This window comes from Gossypium hirsutum, chromosome A08 (genome assembly GCF_007990345.1).
Source record: "Gossypium hirsutum isolate 1008001.06 chromosome A08, Gossypium_hirsutum_v2.1, whole genome shotgun sequence".
Lineage (NCBI taxonomy): Eukaryota > Viridiplantae > Streptophyta > Magnoliopsida > Malvales > Malvaceae > Gossypium > Gossypium hirsutum.
This window is the reverse complement of record NC_053431.1, coordinates 120,461,725-120,478,736: the sequence shown is the minus strand read 5'-3', so window position 1 is coordinate 120,478,736 and position 17,012 is coordinate 120,461,725. Positions and strand designations below refer to the sequence as shown.

The window sequence follows — 17,012 nt, the reverse complement described above, 5'->3', positions numbered from 1 at the left end:
GAGAGCTTAAAACAAGATGAAATAAAATAAAAAGTACAAATTTGAATAGAAGAGAAATCAAACTTGACAAATACTAACATTTAACCACTTGAATAAAAAAATTAAACTGTCAATCTTTAGTGAAAATATGTATTGTAATATGCGATTTCAACTGACGTAACTAAAAACATATATTATAAAACACATTTTTCTTTCTCTCTTCAAAAACGACATAGATCGATAAATTTTTAAAAAATCAATCTATTTTCTAAAAAACATTTCCAACATATTTCTAAACGTTAACAGAATAATTAGACCCAACATATGATAATTATCCAGACTTTTAGGCTTCCAATGTCCTGTCTCTCATTAAAAGAAAAAGTGCCAACACTGCCTTACCATAATTTATGCTTAAACCAAAGAAAAAATTGGCTTCTTTTCAATGTTTCTTTTTTGCCCTTTTTCACCTTAAAAATAGCGAAGTCCATTATATTAATTAATAATTCAGCTTGTCAAAACAAAGTTGCAGTAAATTTATTCAAAAATGGCTTCTTCTTTTACCTTTGGCTAAGTATGCAGATCCTTAGCCTACTTCACTGAAGTGAGTTTTTTGGTCTTAGTGGTTTCTTGCTGAATTTTTCAAATTTCACAATCAAGTCCTCTTTTTTTTCGTGGAGATGATTCAGTTATTGTTTTTGGTTCTTTTTGCTGAAGGTGTAATGGCATTCCTTTTATTGGTAAAGATTGGTCCTTTAAGAGAGCTTGTTATAAAGAGCTTAGATCAGTTAAAAATGGGGAAAGGTCCTGCAACTGTGAAAACCATTGCTGGCACCATGTCTGCAATCCTTTTATCAAGTTTTATGAGCATTTTAAAGATCCAAAACAAAGGTGCTAAGCTTGGTACTATGTCACCTATGGATCAAGTTCTTTGGAGAACACACTTGCTTGAAGCTTCACTCATTGGTATGCCTTTTTTGCTCCCCTTTATATTAGTATTTCAGCTGAATTCTAGGTTTTTCTTTTCGCGCCGGGGGGGGGGGACATTACCCATATTCAATTTACTTGTGTGTTGTATGAATTTCTTGGAATTTAGATTGGTTTAGCAAAAGATTATTTAGTGTTTTTCATTTTCCCGCTAAAATGTAGTTTGTTAGTTACAAATAGGCAAAAACACTCCAAGAATAGGATTCAGATTGCATTTTGCCCCATTTACTCAAAAAATAGGTAAATTAGTACTTGTAAGCTTAGATTAAAGAGCAAATTAGTCATTTCTAGTAAAAAATTCATCAAGTTCTACCATTAAAAACTGGTTTTGCTGATAGAATAACCAAACAATTATACATGACATGCTATGTATTCCTCATTTTGATGTATAGGGACCAATTTTTAATAGTAGAAATGGATGGAATTTTTAACAAAAGGAGCAATTTGCTCTTTGATCTATGTATGGGGACTAATTTGCCCATTTTTGGAGTGGAGGCGGCAAAATGCAATCTGACTTCTAGTACAATAGTCTCGATGGTACTTTTATCCAGTCCATTGATATTCATAATGAAAGGAAAAGTAGCTTGGTCAAAAGGGCTAGAAATGATTGCATATCAGTCGATTAAAGGTAGTAAATGATGGTTACTGGTGGTGCATTACTGCATTCTTTTAACAAGTGTTAAATTCGGGTGTGAGTGTCAAACAGGGGTGTATGTCTAGCTAGGGTATGTTTAATTTTAAAAGCTTTTTCCTATATTTGGAGGATATGGATATGTGTCAAACATAGATACTAAAGGATAAATGAAGAATTGGAACAACAATATATGTTCCTTCCGTTTTTCCTGTGTGACTCGCATCGACATACATGTATTTCCATACCAAGAATATCTTGGTGGATCTTTTCATTCATTCGCTGTTTCTGGTGGACGGTTAGATGTCATAGATCTAACACAATCATCAATTAGCACATTCTAGAATAACACAAGAGACACGTCTAACATTGCTGCTTTTGTGTTTTTGTTCTCCGTGTAGTGTTCGGAAATAGTCAACTTAAATAAGCTTATGTATATGTAACCAAACTGACTGGACTATTCTCGCTATGAACTGTAACATCGTCTTGTGACTTACTCTTATATGTCTTGTAATGAACTCCTTTGGTTAAAATTAAACAGTACAAAGCTATATTACCATGCAATGCATTTGGTTCAAGGTGTTTGCTGTCAAGGATTTGAAAACATTTCTTTCAAATTTAACGCTTTTTTGCTTGAATGGATGCAACTTTTCGCTGAAAAAGTGCGTATAATGTGAATTATACGAGGAATATTGTATTGATTAGCGAGTGGTCAACTGTTAGCATATCAAGGTGTTATGCGCCTTGGCGTAGGATCTAGTCACAGGTCTAGACGAGAAAGAATTCTTGCTTCGACCTATGGTTACTCAAAAGGCAGATTCGTCCTTGACTGAACCCCCTCTCAAAATAACGTTTCTTTTGATAGAATAATTGCTTACCTCTTTATTTCATATTGACAGCCTTTTATAGACTGTTAATGACAAAGGAAAGAGTCCTAATTGACATAAAATAGAATTCCTAACTTAGAGTTTATGAAGAAAATAAAAATCTAATATAATAGATAAGTAAAACTAAAACTCTTAGTAAAACCTGATAAATAATAAATAAATAAAACTAAAAACTCCTATTGCAATTAAAGTGTCCATATCACAAGGTTGTGTGGTACATATGGTAAACCAAACATACTCATCTTTATATTTCACAAGATGGGTGCTTTGTTTGCTTGAATAGGAAGTAATAAAGATCGAACGATGCTTGTTTTCAGTTCATTTCTTTGCAATAGTCATATGCTACGTATGGTAAACAAACAAGTTCATGTGTATCTTTCGCTTGTGTATAGAACTGATAAGTTTTTCAGGGTGCAGCTAGTGATAAGATGATTAGTATTTTTTATTAAATTGTGAGTTTGTGGTCAAATTTCCATCCCAGTTGTCACTCTTTTACTTTGGAAGCGATATCCTCTTTAATTTATATCAGGGGGAAATGTGATCAACTGCTGAAGGTGTCTGGTTGTTCCGATTATTTTCATTGTTTTAAGGTCTTTGATGATGCCTGGGTTTCTCGTTTCTTTTACCATTCTTTAGCTCCAGTCTGAGCAGTCAAATGATGCCGGTGCATCACCTTTCATGACTTTGTGGTATTACTTATCAATTTACGGCATTGCTATATATTTCTCTGTTATTGCTTGACCTGAAAGTAACGAGAATTACTTAGCCATTGGTATTAGCTTCATATGTAATATTGAGTAGATCCTCCGTATTTGACTGTTTGAACTTGTTTTTGTAGGTTTCACCCTATTCCTTGGGTTCATAATTGATCGTATTCACCATTACATTAAAAAACTTATCAGGTTGAGGAGTAGAGTCGGATCTTCAACAGAGGAAGTCCAACGTCTTCATGAAGAGAGAAAGCAGCTTAAAGAGAAGGATGATAAAGCGTCCTTGGAGATTAAGAAACTGAAAGAAGAAATTTCAACTCTATCAAAAAATTTGAAAAACCTAAAGTCTGAATCCGAAGAGAAAGACAGAAAGATCGAAACTGCCGAAGCACATGTTTCCTCCCTCCAAAAACAATCGGCTGATTTACTACTCGAGTACGACCGGTTATTAGAAGATAACCAAAATCTTCAGAATCAAGGAAACAAGAGTTGAGGGAAATTCCGAAGTGACTCGAAAAGAACCATGTACTGACCTTGTCTGAACACATGTCAACAGAGATTAGAGTGTTGCAATTATCAAAAAGCAAAATTCTGTAAAATACGATGACTAATCGGTTTTTCGAGAAAAGTAAATGGATTATAGATGTTGAGATTCAAATCCAGGCACATTACAAATGTGATTTAATTTGATTTGGTGTTGTTTAAATGATCAATCGGGTTTTACCTATCGCATGCTCAAAGTGACACCATTATACCTGATGGATTGATCGGGTTTGAAGACTCCCTTGTTTCGGCTAATGGAAGATTCAGGTTAGATTTTGTATGTTTTGTTGATTCCGATAACAATGATATTAAGGTACAACCAAGCTGGCACGGTGTGGGTGGCTAACTGAGCCAGTCCAGTTTATGGTCGCAGTGGGAATTTCACAATGGATGGAGATGGTTTGTTGATGATTATGCACGACTGTGGGAATCCAATCGTCGTGAATCCCGGTTGAGCTTTGAGAAGCTCATCGGCTACCTTAGAAGATGATGGGAATGTTGTAGTGACGGAGTTGAATCCTGACTGTTCCAGCAGGGAATCCTGTAGGAAAGCTTTGGTTTCCCTACAGACTCATTGCTGCGTGGAATGAAGCTAGAGGAGAACTTCCAAAATGGTTGAAAATGGACACTTCTTCCCTAAGTAGCCTAACACGTAACTTAGTCGCTGCTCTTGCAGCTTTTTCTCTTGCATGGGGTAAAAATGGCAGTGGCATTGATCAACTAATCGCAAGACGCTGCAGAGAGGTGTTTTGGACTAGCGGCGCCTTGAACATGAATGATCAATGCTTCAAAAACATTGTATGGTTGACGTCTCCTTTCACAGCTTCTCAAAAGCTACGTTTCGAATGAGAATGAGAGCTATTTCAGCTATTCGGTTTTAAATGGGGCTATGTCAAGTTGGCATTTGAAACCGGAAGGGAGATTGTCCGATACCAATAAACCAGCCTTTTTGCCTGGTGCTACATGCAACATGGTTCCCGGTTGTCGACTTACAAAAACGGTTTTATTAGGGGAAATTGCCCGATGACGAAGAAATAGCAGTGAACAGGCTGTTGAGGAGTTCAGGACAAGGACTTGTCGAGCTCAAGAACAAGTTCGTTCTTATTGCTAAACTTCAGCATATGAATCTTGTTAGACTTTTGGGTTGTTGCGTTAAAGCTGGTGAAGAGATGCTGATCTACAAATACATGCCGAACAAAAGCTTGGACTTCTTTCTATTCAGTTCGTTAGTACTTTCTTAGATTTATAGTTGATGCACGGACACTGTATTACTGTAATACATTTCCAAAAAAATTAAGATTTAAGTGTAACGTGCATCTGTCATAGATCCAACTAAGAGAGAGCAATTGAATTGGAAGTCACGGTTTAACATCATTGAAAGGATTGTTCGAGGACTTCTTTATTTTTATTGACACTCGAGATTACGTGTCATTCATATAAATTTAAAAGTCATGGCGAGAATTTTTGGGTGAAATTAATCCGAAGCTAATACGAATAGAGTTGTTGGAACATAATAAGTAAATACTAATTACATATGTCACTTTTGATTTGTATTTTTTAAAAAGAAAAAAGTGCTAAAAACAGTTTTTAATTCCATCAATTATAATGGTTATATGTCACCAGAGTAAATCACCAAAAGATCAATTGGGTTATTTTTCAACCTGATTGTCTCATAAATTTAGTTGGGATGTGTTAGTTTTGTTTTATCTCCAAAATTTAAAATTAAATCATATAATTTGTAGGGTTACTTTCATTTAAACTGATATTAAAATTTTAAAACATTTTAATTGAGTCTTTAAACTATTAATATTGTATCAGTTATATCATTTCGTCAACCTAACTGTTAGTTTATATGCTAAATGCTATTTCGAGTTTCGTATAGAATATATTTAATATACATAGATCAAATTATAAATACGTGTATACTTATTATATGAACAACTTGATTTGGATCAGACATATATAAAAAGTGTCAATAAATTTTTTCTTTAAAAAGGCTATTTTTTTAACCCTAGGTCACATCTAAACTCTCCATACAATAATTGCATGTCTCTACAATTTGATCCATTTATTTAAATATGCTTCATGTTAAATTTAAATTGCTATTTAATGCCCAAATTAATGGTTAAGCTAACCTAAATAATTCGATACTAATATTTTAAAGATTAAATTAGAATGTTATTGAAGTTCAAGGACTAGTTTAAAACTTGAGCATAGTTTTAGGACTTCTGAAATGATTAACCCTTTTCTCAAAGTTTTATGATTTTCAAGCTTAAGTCCCATTACTTTTGATTTGCAGGCTTGGGAGTTTTGGAAAAGTGGAAGAAGCTTCGAGCTACTTGACGACTCTGCCGTAGGCGACGGAGATTCGAGACCTCAAGCATTGAAATGCATCCATGTGGGTCTTTTGTGGGTGCAAGCGTCCGTAACAGAGAGACCAACCATGTCGGATGTGGTTACTATGATTGGAAACGAAATCATGTCACTCCCGACTTCGAAACAAAGTTCATATTCATGTCATCACAATTCAAAGATCATTTTTTTAAAGATGAACAAGGAAGTAGTTCAATCCGTACATGAATAACAATTTCAGACATGCAACCTCGGTGAATATAAAAGCTTGTTCTTCTTACCCATAGAGATTTCAAGTTATGCCCTTTTTTAGGGATAAATATTAAAACTATACATGAATTTTGATTTAATGTACAACGTCATACATGAACTTTAATTTTGTGCTATTTTATACATAAAATTTTAATTTGATTCAATTTTTACAAAATAATTGACAACATAATTAAATTAGCACCATTATATATTGATATATTGCATATGTAAATAATTATATTAACCGAATATGAAAATAAATGTATGTATTCATTTTTTTCAAATGTGCACAATAGAATCAAAATCAAAGTTTAATATATACATATGAACCACAATTCAAATTTCATGTCTATAATTACACCAACATTAAAGCTCATATCTCAAATTACATATTAAACTAAAATTCATATATATAAATTTAATATTTATCTCGTTCTTTTAGAATATAATTGTCTGATACTACTAGTTATTAATTTTTAAAATTATATATATAACAATATAAAATAATAAAATAATAAAGGAACAAAAAAAAAAGAAGAAGAAGAGAAAAGTTCACTTAAAGATGCAGTGCAAGAAAGAACTTCTACCTCCACACATTTTTTATGTGTTCTAACAATTTTTATATATCGATTGAGTTTTAATTCGATTGGTATGGGTATTATTGTTAATGCAAGAGAAAATGAGTTCGAGTACACTGAAGCACATTTTTCTCTTTTTTATAGGTTGGGGAGGGTGTGATATCCCAAATTAGGGCCTAATCGGAATAGTGGTTTCAGGACCAAAAATCTGAGATAAAAATAATTATTTTATGATTATTTTGAGGTCTATGATATGAGTTCATGATTGTGTGAAAATTTCGTGAATAAATTCTATGCATAAAGTGCTTAATTTGAAGTTAGGGACTAAATTGAATAAGTTACAAAACTTGCATTCTAGAAGTTTCTAGTATGAAATTGCTTTGAAATATTAATTAGGAGGTCTTAAATAGAAATTTGACCAATTTCTAAGTTTATGGACAAAAATTGGACATGGATGAAATTTTTGAAAGTTTAATAAGGAAGGGCATTTTGGTCATTTTGATATTAAATGAAATAAAATGGGAAAAATAACACAAAAATGATCATCTTCTCCATAAGTTGCTGCCAAATTTTTCTCTCCACCATAGCTAGGGTTTCAACACTTTTAAGCCTTGATTGTAAGTGATTTCTATGCCTGTTTTTAATGTTCTTTACATTTTTGAAATCCTCGTAGCTCAGTTTACCTATTTCTACCAATATTTTGAGCTAGGGTTTATATTTAAAAATTTACCCATGAATGATATGCATGAATTTTGATGTTTTATGGTAGAATATGAAGCTTGAGATTGTGTTAAATAACTTTTGCTAAGTGATTTTACGTAAAAACGACTAAAATGACATAATCGGTAAAAATACCAAATGTTCATAAGTACATGTTAGAGTGAGAATTGGATATTTCTGTAGAAGGGAAAAATGATCAGCATATCATAAAACATAATAAAATAGGATGAAGTTTAATTTACGAGATTTGGGGAAAAGTGTAAATATGTGAAAGTTTAGGGGAAAAATTGTAATTTTTCCAAAATATGATTTTGGGTTGATTTGAATAATATGATTCCTAATTAGGCTATATTTGAAATGATAGAGCAAGGAAAATCGAAATTCGGGCAAAAATGGCAAAATACCAAGTTGTGGACAAAATTATAAAAATGACCATTTTCGCATACGAGGTAAGTTCATATGTAAATATTGTAATATAACCGCTATTTTAAATCATTTAATGCTATTTATACGACATTATGGTTGTTATCATGCAATTCTATGCTTTGTGGTAATTGTTGGACAACATGCAAAAATTTTATGAATTATGTGAAAAATGTGAAAGACTACCGAAGTATCGTCATTGGTATTCCAAGGAGAATGGTAAAGGAGTATGAACGAGGAAAGTCCCGTTGAACCTTAGGAATAGATTAGGATATTTGGGCATCCGAACTCGTTGAGTTGAGTCCGAGTTCACTTATGGATGCGAACATTCGAACTCGTTGAGTTGAGTCCGAGTTCGTGAGATGTAACTAGGCATCCGAGCTCGTTGAGTTGAGTCCGAGTTCGCTTATGGGCGGGTTACATGGTAGCTTGGCTACATATGTGGCACTTATGTGCAAACTTTCCATGTATCCGAGTTATATTCCGATGTGTTCAACGGGTAAACTTCTAGTGAAATGGAAGAATACTCAAGATGCAAGTGACGTATTGGTAAGTGTTGTGGAATGGGCACTTTGGACAGGTATGTACTTAACCCTCGGGTTGAGACTTGATACGACAACAATAATGTAGTAAGACGATGAATGATGAATAGAAATGTGATATATGTTTTGGTGATATTATGTTAATGTTGGTTGGTATAATTGCTTTGCTAAGTTATTTGTTATTTGCATGTGAACTTACTAAGCATTTATGCTTACTCCTTCCCTTCCATTCCTTATAGTTTTGACAAGCCGGTTTGGAGATCAGGACGGTCGGAGGCACGCTCACACTAGCAACGGACCATCTCGGTATGGTGGCTTGCATATTTTGAGAATATGGCATGTGTAGCATTATAATCCTTTTGTGTATATAATCTTATGATATAGCTCATGGATGGCATGGAAATGTTTGAGAATGATTAGCTATTGGAGTGGCTAATCGATATTATATTTGATAACACGTATGCTTTATGTGCTAACCAATCTATGGAAATCCATAAAATGGTGAAATTGGCTATAAAACAGAATCACACAGCAGCAGTGATGTGAGTTTGAAAAATCACTAAAAATAGTAGAGATAGAATTAGATGATTAATAAAATATATAATTGAAGCTTAATGAATCTATTTTCATTTGGAAGAAACAAAATAGGTAAAAGAGTTGTATTTTATGAGATATTTACGTTTTGGTGAAACAGGGTCAGAGCATTTTTTGGATTCCCTGTTCTGACTTTAGAAATTCACCATAATTTGTGTAAAAATATTTAGGACTCACAATTTATATGTATGGATTCCTTATTGAGTTTATTTTTAAGTGAAACAAACGGAATAGTCATTGGATTTCTGTACAGAAATAAATTTGATTCGTAGTGCACAGGAGTCAGAGTAGTCAAATCCTGAAACAGGGGAGACTTTAACTAATAAACTGTACTAATTGGTCAGACCAAAAATTCTAGAAAAAAAATTAGTAGATAGATATATGAGTCTAGTTTCAGGAAAAATTTACGGATCTTAATTTCTAGTTTCGTAACTCGATATATGAATTTTTAAGCGACTGTGACGCAGTTAGCCAGCTTGTCTGGAAATTTTAAAAATAAATTGTTTGAGCTGTTTAATTAATGAATTAAGTACGTTAACACCTCGTGCTCAACTCCGGCGATGGTCTCGGGTACGGGGGCGCTACAGAGGGATTATGGATAATTTTAAGTATTGTATCAAAAAGAACATATATAATCAGAATTTAGAATGAAATTATTTAAAAAAATTAGAAGTATCCTGAATTTATTTATTTAAATTAAATGTTAAATTTATTCAGATATTAACTTAAATTCGGGCCTACTCTTAATGTACCAAAGTAACCAAACCTAAAAATTATACAATAAATAGTATAACAATTTAATGAATACACATTTTTCTCTTACTAACAATTTACTGTGTTTTCATTATTGCCCTCAATTCTCATCCCATCACATCTATTTTCACTTATTCAACAACTATTTAAGTTCACCCCATCAAGCTCCGGCCATAAACCGATCATCTCAAACCTCAAACCTCAAACCTCATCGTAATCTAGCTATTAATAAGACATTCCGGAGGAGACACTGGATATCGATTCCTGTCTGAACAATAATCATAATTCATATTTTTTTTTCTTACATTTTTTAAGTCTGTCTTTTGTTTCGAGTCTAACGTCCAATATTTCTCCGAATTCCACCAATGTTTGGGTAAAAAACAGTCTTCGTTATTATTATTGTTGTTGTTGGAGTCAGTTTTCGGGCAACCGCTGATATCGAAACCTTGGAAATGAGCTTTGAAAGGAGCCATGCTCCAATTAATCTTGGTTTGGCCACCATCGGTTGCCCAGCTATCTCCATCCCATAAGCTAACTTCTATTTTCATTGCTTGTGATGGGTACCCAACGCCAATGTTTGTGTTGTTTTTGAATACCCTAATTGGGATGTCATCCACATAGAATCTGTACATTTAGGTACAATTTTTATTATTGCCAGACCATGATACATATATATATGTGTGTGTTAGGAAAGGGTCAATTTGTGGTTTCGGTCCTTCTAATATGCTCAACTTTAGGATTTAGTTTATATACTTTAATTTAACATAATTTAATTTCTCAACTATTATAATATCATTAGTTAGCCTAACTTGTTAATAATGTTAATTAAATTAGTTAAAATGTTTATGTGAGTTTTTCTTAAAAAAACTAATTCCCACTTATCACTACTAACATTGACATTTTGTGTAGGAGACTTTGTTTAATATTTTAATCAGAATATTTAATTGTGTTAACTATTTGGATTAATAAATGATATTATAACAATAAAAGATCAAATTATGTCAAATTGAAATATAAGAAATAAATCACAAATTTAAACATAGTTGAGGACTTAAAACAAAAATTTGACCACTATATAGATACAACTCAGTTCTCAGATGATGTTAATAATTGAATTGGTGTCACAAATTAACACAGATAGAAAATGACTAAAAACTCCCTCTTTCATAAAATAATATGAGTTGATATGATATTATAAGTTAACTGGATACCAACTCAATTAAAAAATGATTAAAAACATCACCTTTCACAAATTAATATATATTATTTTAAAAATATTTTTAATTTATTTTATATAAAATATAAAAAAACAATTGTAAATCAACACATATAAAATGAGTATATTACAAACACTTTTATACAAGAGAATTCACCTTTATCCATGTAACATATATGGCTCTAATAACTATTTTTAAATTATAAATTATAAATTAATTTATTAATTTAAAATATTCTAATTAAATTCTCAAAGGATAAATATTGTATTAATATATATAAAAATTGGATTAAATTATATGTTAAAAGGTAAACAATATCTATTTTTTTAACACCTCAGTTTCAATTAGGGGTATATTAGGAGTTCGCAGGAGGCCGGTCCTTTTAAAATAGAAAATTTTTCATTTAAACTTTTTAAAATTTTTAAAATTTTAAATTAGTAAATATTTTAACCCTTTTAAAAATGATAAAATTTTAATTTAAGTTTTAAAAAATTATAAAGATATAGAATATTAAAATGATGATTAAGTAAGGTAAAGCAAAAAATTAAAGAGAGAAGGGGAAGAGATGATGAATTCATACACAATTTGGTGTTGATTCCAAAGGATTCGATAATTGTGAAAATCAGCACTAGGATCAAACCAGAGAATAACCCTTTGTTCCCTATTCCCCACACCACCTGCAAACACATTGGTTTGCAAGCTAATAGGCTTCCCTTCTCTATTCCCTAAGAACTCAAAATCCAGCTCGTCATGCTTCTTTCCTTTCGAAGTTAACTGTGCCACCATTACCATCAACCCATTAGTAAAATAATTAAGAGGAAAAAAAAAGAAGGAAAACTAAACAATCATATATATATGGTTTTTACGTAATAAGCAGTGACAACTCCAGCTGAATCTTTATCAGGTAGCTTCATCCTCATATTAAAAAACCCAGTACCATAACTCAGCTTCGAACCAAACCCAGCTCCTGTAATTTTCAACACGTTAAAAAGCATGCAAAATGGGTATATTGGAAAATAAAAAAATGATAATATTATTTAGTGAGAGAAGAAGGTAAATAACCCGAAGACTTATCCATTGAGAGTTGAATTTCAGTGTCTTGATTTAAAGACAAAACATGATCATTTCCCCATGTAATTACATAGTTTTCATCGAATTTAACAGTGGTGTCGTCTGCAAATCCTACCCTAATGAAGAAGAAAAATATTGAGAGCAAAGCTAATATGGAAAAATGGTACTGCATTTTGCCTGTGTTTGTTGTGTTCATTGATGATTGGTGAGTGTTTATATAGAGATCTTTTTTTTGGTGACATTTTATTTTGATTATTTCGCCAGCTTTTCTATATCCTAACTAATGGCAAAATGAAAATAAATTAAAAAAAGAAGGGAAAAAAGGATAATTAGCTTTTTGGTCTAACTTTCCTACACGTAATTGACTTATTCTTGGTTATATATTAATATTAATATTATTTTTTGTCTGCCATAACAAATCCTGTTATTGTGATATAGCTATTGCTTAGCTGCTTGGTGTAGCCTACCATTGCTGTATGAGAACTTGGAAGCAAGTTCAGACGATGTAACTTTTTATGATTGGTTATGATGTTAGGGATTAGTGACGCAGTACATACACACACGGCCATTTAGAAAATAATAGACATGGAATTCGCGGTGTTGGCAAAGGGTAAGGTGTTAAAATTTTAAGCGTTTAAGATAAGAGTTTCATTATTTGTATTTATCCATACGTGAGCTTTGATTAAATTCAAGTCCCATCACCTGTAGTTAAAGGTGATTATGACTCGGGTCAAGTCTAAGTATGATATTAATATATTTTATGTTTTTTTAAATTTAGCTCGGTCCAAAATATAGATTTAAAATTTTATTTAAATTTGTCCATATTTGTAAAAGATTAACTTAAGCCCATTTTAGGGCTATCTATATTATTTTTTAATTTTTTTTAAAAACATTTATTTTATTTTATATTAATATTTAATAATTTTATTCATTTTTTATTTATTGAATTTTTTTATATAGTTATCTTAATGTTTTTTTAATGTTCACATTATAGTAGTATTATATATTTAGTATAAGTTTATTTTTTTCATGTGTTCTAAATTATATAATATAAAATATTATAAACTTAAAAATGGTAGGGTCAAGCTCGGGCTTGAGCTCATATTTTAAACGAGCTTACTTTTTTTGTCCAAATATTCTCAAATTTCGGACGAACTTTCAAGACTAGGCAGATAACTTGACCCATGAACAGGTTTACATGTATTCTTGTCACATTTATATTGGTTCAGATTAGGATATATTTCGATAGTTGAGTTGATATGTTTGTGCCTTGTAACAGTTGATTATGGTCATAGGCAAGCAAATGCATGGGGCAGGCTCCCAAATGATAAAATTGCTTTTAAGGTCCCATCAAAATTATAATATTATAAATTAGTATAATAATAAATTTAATTTTTAGCCTCGAGAATTTATAATTTAATTTCGGCCTCTAAAATGTTTTCCAGCATCCACCTCTGATTATATAGATATATTAATTGTAATTGTACTTTCATTTATACATCATATGCAATAGTTCCTACTGTTGTTTCACGAATGTATTATTTGTAATAGCTAATTACAATTATATTTTTTTTACAAAATAAGCCATGAAAAACTAATAAACACCTTTGAATTTCACGTAACCCGCGGTTTTGTTTTCCAGTAATATTAATTAAATTGTAAGAAAAGATAAATTTATGGTCAAATTTTTGTTGTTATAGATGAAATTTGATTTAAAAGTTTGGCTCAATAATTTGGATCGAAGCAAACAAAGAATAATATGCCTAAATATGAAACAAAAAGGAAAATGTATGCCTAAATCAAATAAATGATTTACATGCCCCATGCCTAATCCAATGCCATTGCATTTTAGCTAATCTAATCCTATTAATGGTGAGCATACTTTTTAATTAATAATAATTCCAGTCGAATCAATATTTTTTAAATTACAAAAATATTTTATTTAAATCAATAATCATATAAAATAATCTTTAGGTTTTACTAGTAATTATCAAATTTGTCCTAATCAGTGAATAAACATATATTTTTAAGTAAAATAAGACAAAATTAATAATTTATAAAAATTAAAAAGCAATACAAAAGTTAGAATATAATTTAGGAGATAATTTACTAATAAAACCTAATCTTGATTAGAGTGAGATTGTTTGGCATATGTAGTATGTGGTGCCATAACAGCTAAGGCAGGCATAAAATAATAACCAACATGATCCGTATGTCTGAAGCAATACAAAAAGGGAAGACGATATTGGATATGCCAAATGGTTATAACGACATACCAAAAATATTAATATAAAAAAAATCAACATAATAGACAAATATTTCAAATTTTATATTAATACAAATTATTAATTTTTAAAATTATATATATAGCAATATAAAATAATAAAGGAACAAAATTTAAAAATAAAAATAAAAAGTTCACTTAGGGATGCAGTGCAAGAAAGAACATCTATCTCCACACATTTTTTATGTGCACTTTTAATTTTAGTGGCCTAACAATTATTATATATCGATTAAATCTCAATTGGTATAAATATTATTGTCATTGTAGAAGTACATTCTCTTCTAATAAAAAAATTTATTATATATTTTTACGAAAAAATTAAAAATAATAATTAATATATATATTTAAGAATTTTCTTAACGAAACTAACTTCATTAGACCCTGCAATTTTTGCATGGGGAAGATGTTCCCTGCATTGCATTGGTGTGTCAACACACTTGTTAAATGATATGTTATTAATTTCATTATATATATATTTAATTTTTTTTTATTAATCAATTTTAAGTTAGATATTTAATCCATAGTATGTGAGTTTAGGTTTGTTTCATTTTTCGTACCTTACCATTGTTTTTTAATTTATTACGCTATAGGCCATGACTTCATTGTTCATTCGTGAAAGGAATATAGTTTCAAAAAAGAAAGAAAGATTTTAAATTTATTTATAAATATGATTTTACATAATTCTTTATATCACCGTTTAACGGAAAACATCATAAACTCACGGTTAAAAAATGATTAACATATCTCGAGATTAAATCCATGCACAATGGACTTGTAAACAATTTTTTTACCACTATACCAATAATAATTATTGAGTAAACTTAATTTTTAAAAAAATAATTTTTAACGTAAATAATTTTCTGTCACTAAATTTATGTATATATACTTACTATTTATAAAACCCTTTTATTGAGTTTGTGTTACTCATCAATTGTATATATTATTGAGATAGTGCCACAAATTAACTCGACACCAACTTAGGATGTATGATTGTATTCATTTAGTAATCTTAATATGATGTATTCATGTATTTAAATTTCGTTTTATTTACTATTTAATATCGTATATATTTCATATGTTATTATTTAGGGTTTAGGGTTTGTTATTTTTAAACACAAATCTATGTTCTAAATACATGGTTTCCACACACATATGCATTTGATAGAGTTCCTAGTATTAATAATATTGTTAATTAAATTGGTGTTACAATTTAACTCGATACTAACTCACAATTGATAACAAAATCATAATAAATAATTGTAGTGCATTTAGTATTATTTAGATGTTGTATTTATGTGTTTAAATTTTATTTTACTCATAATTTTATTTTTTTATTTTAATATCGTACATAATTCATGTGCTATTATGATTAATTAGTTTCAAACCATGCGTTGCATTGTTTATTGTATGTTATTTTTAAACGCATATTTTTGCTCTAAATTCGTGATTTCCATGCCCATACATGTGTAATAGCATTTCTAGTATTATATAAATTTTGATGCATTTATACTTTTTGTGATTTTGGCCTTAATTTTTTTAAATATTTTGATTTTAAGCTTTTAAATTTTAGTTGAATTATTATTTTAGTGGTAAAAAATTGATTGAACTGTTAAAATTTGAATGATGTTAATGTGACAGATCGCATGGCAACCCACATGTATTTTATAAAAGAATAAGAAATACATAAATGTTATTAAAAGTTATAGAGGTTTTAAAAAATATCTACTTCAATAATGAAATGCATATGAACTACCACATAGCACATAAGTTGCTACATCGACGTTGTTAAAATCCTCCGATCAATTTTTTCATTTAAAAAAATTTAAAATCAAAATGACGAAAAAGTAAATTTTAAGAGCTAAATTTATTATGATACCATTTAAAAAAAAAAGAAATGCATATATTAGATTATGGAACACTTATATTATAGATTTAAAAAATTAAATTTATATTAAAATATTAAAATATGCTCTAAATTCATGTATTTTTCGTAAATTTAGAATCTAATCTTTTATTTTTCTTATCTAGAAAATACAAGTCAATTAACTTGTGACAAGAGCGTAGATAAGAATAGGCAGCAATCTTGACCCTAAAAAAAATAATTTTGTCTCGTAATCATTTCAAATTTTTAAAAAAATTATAAAATAATATATAGGTAAAATTATATTTTAATATCAAAATTCACGATTCATCTCTCCTCTTAAATGAATTTTCTAACTCCCTCCTTGCAACTATCTCAATCAATTATGTATATATATTTGTTTGAAAGGATTGAAATTTATATATTAATTTGTAAATTGTGACACGTAAGATATAATTAGAGGAAAAGTCAAAGATAACCTCATAGCCAACCTATGTGCCCTTATTGAACCGCATTGTGGGTCCAGAATATGGGCTTGACGTATTTAGAGGGCAAGGGGTTGACTTTCAAAATGAAAGAAAACCTTAATTTATTTATTTGTATGCTTTTATTTTCTTTAAAAAAAAAAGTA

At 30.2% G+C, this 17,012-nt stretch overlaps 3 protein-coding genes across 4 annotated transcripts; 2 read left to right on the top strand and 1 right to left on the bottom strand.

Annotated features, from left to right (window-relative positions):
• The first annotated feature begins 411 nt into the window (after nt 1-411).
• On the top strand, nt 412-5,108 carry LOC107938980 (B-cell receptor-associated protein 29). 2 transcript variants are annotated; one of them, XM_016872258.2, is made up of 3 exons: nt 413-580; nt 694-942; nt 3,320-5,108. In XM_016872258.2, the coding sequence occupies exons 2-3, from the start codon at nt 699-701 to the stop codon at nt 3,682-3,684; spliced, it is 609 nt and encodes a 202-aa protein (XP_016727747.1). In that variant the 5' UTR covers nt 413-580; nt 694-698; the 3' UTR covers nt 3,685-5,108. The 2 variants fall into 2 exon arrangements, with proteins under 2 accessions (XP_016727746.1, XP_016727747.1); XM_016872257.2 differs by having other exon boundaries at nt 412-942.
• On the top strand, nt 4,121-4,975 carry LOC121205089 (G-type lectin S-receptor-like serine/threonine-protein kinase At1g11410). Its single transcript, XM_041076018.1, has 3 exons — nt 4,121-4,184; nt 4,270-4,478; nt 4,745-4,975. The coding sequence occupies exons 1-3, from the start codon at nt 4,121-4,123 to the stop codon at nt 4,973-4,975; spliced, it is 504 nt and encodes a 167-aa protein (XP_040931952.1).
• Nucleotides 5,109-9,952: 4,844 nt separating the features above from the next.
• Nucleotides 9,953-12,448, bottom strand: LOC107938981 (xyloglucan endotransglucosylase/hydrolase protein 2). The gene is made up of 4 exons (XM_041075042.1): nt 12,228-12,448; nt 12,032-12,132; nt 11,746-11,939; nt 9,953-10,572 (listed from the first exon to the last, which is right to left on the bottom strand). Exons 1-4 carry the CDS (start codon nt 12,430-12,432, stop codon nt 10,167-10,169), a joined length of 906 nt encoding a protein of 301 aa, XP_040930976.1. The 5' UTR covers nt 12,433-12,448; the 3' UTR covers nt 9,953-10,166.
• Nucleotides 12,449-17,012: the final 4,564 nt, after the last annotated feature.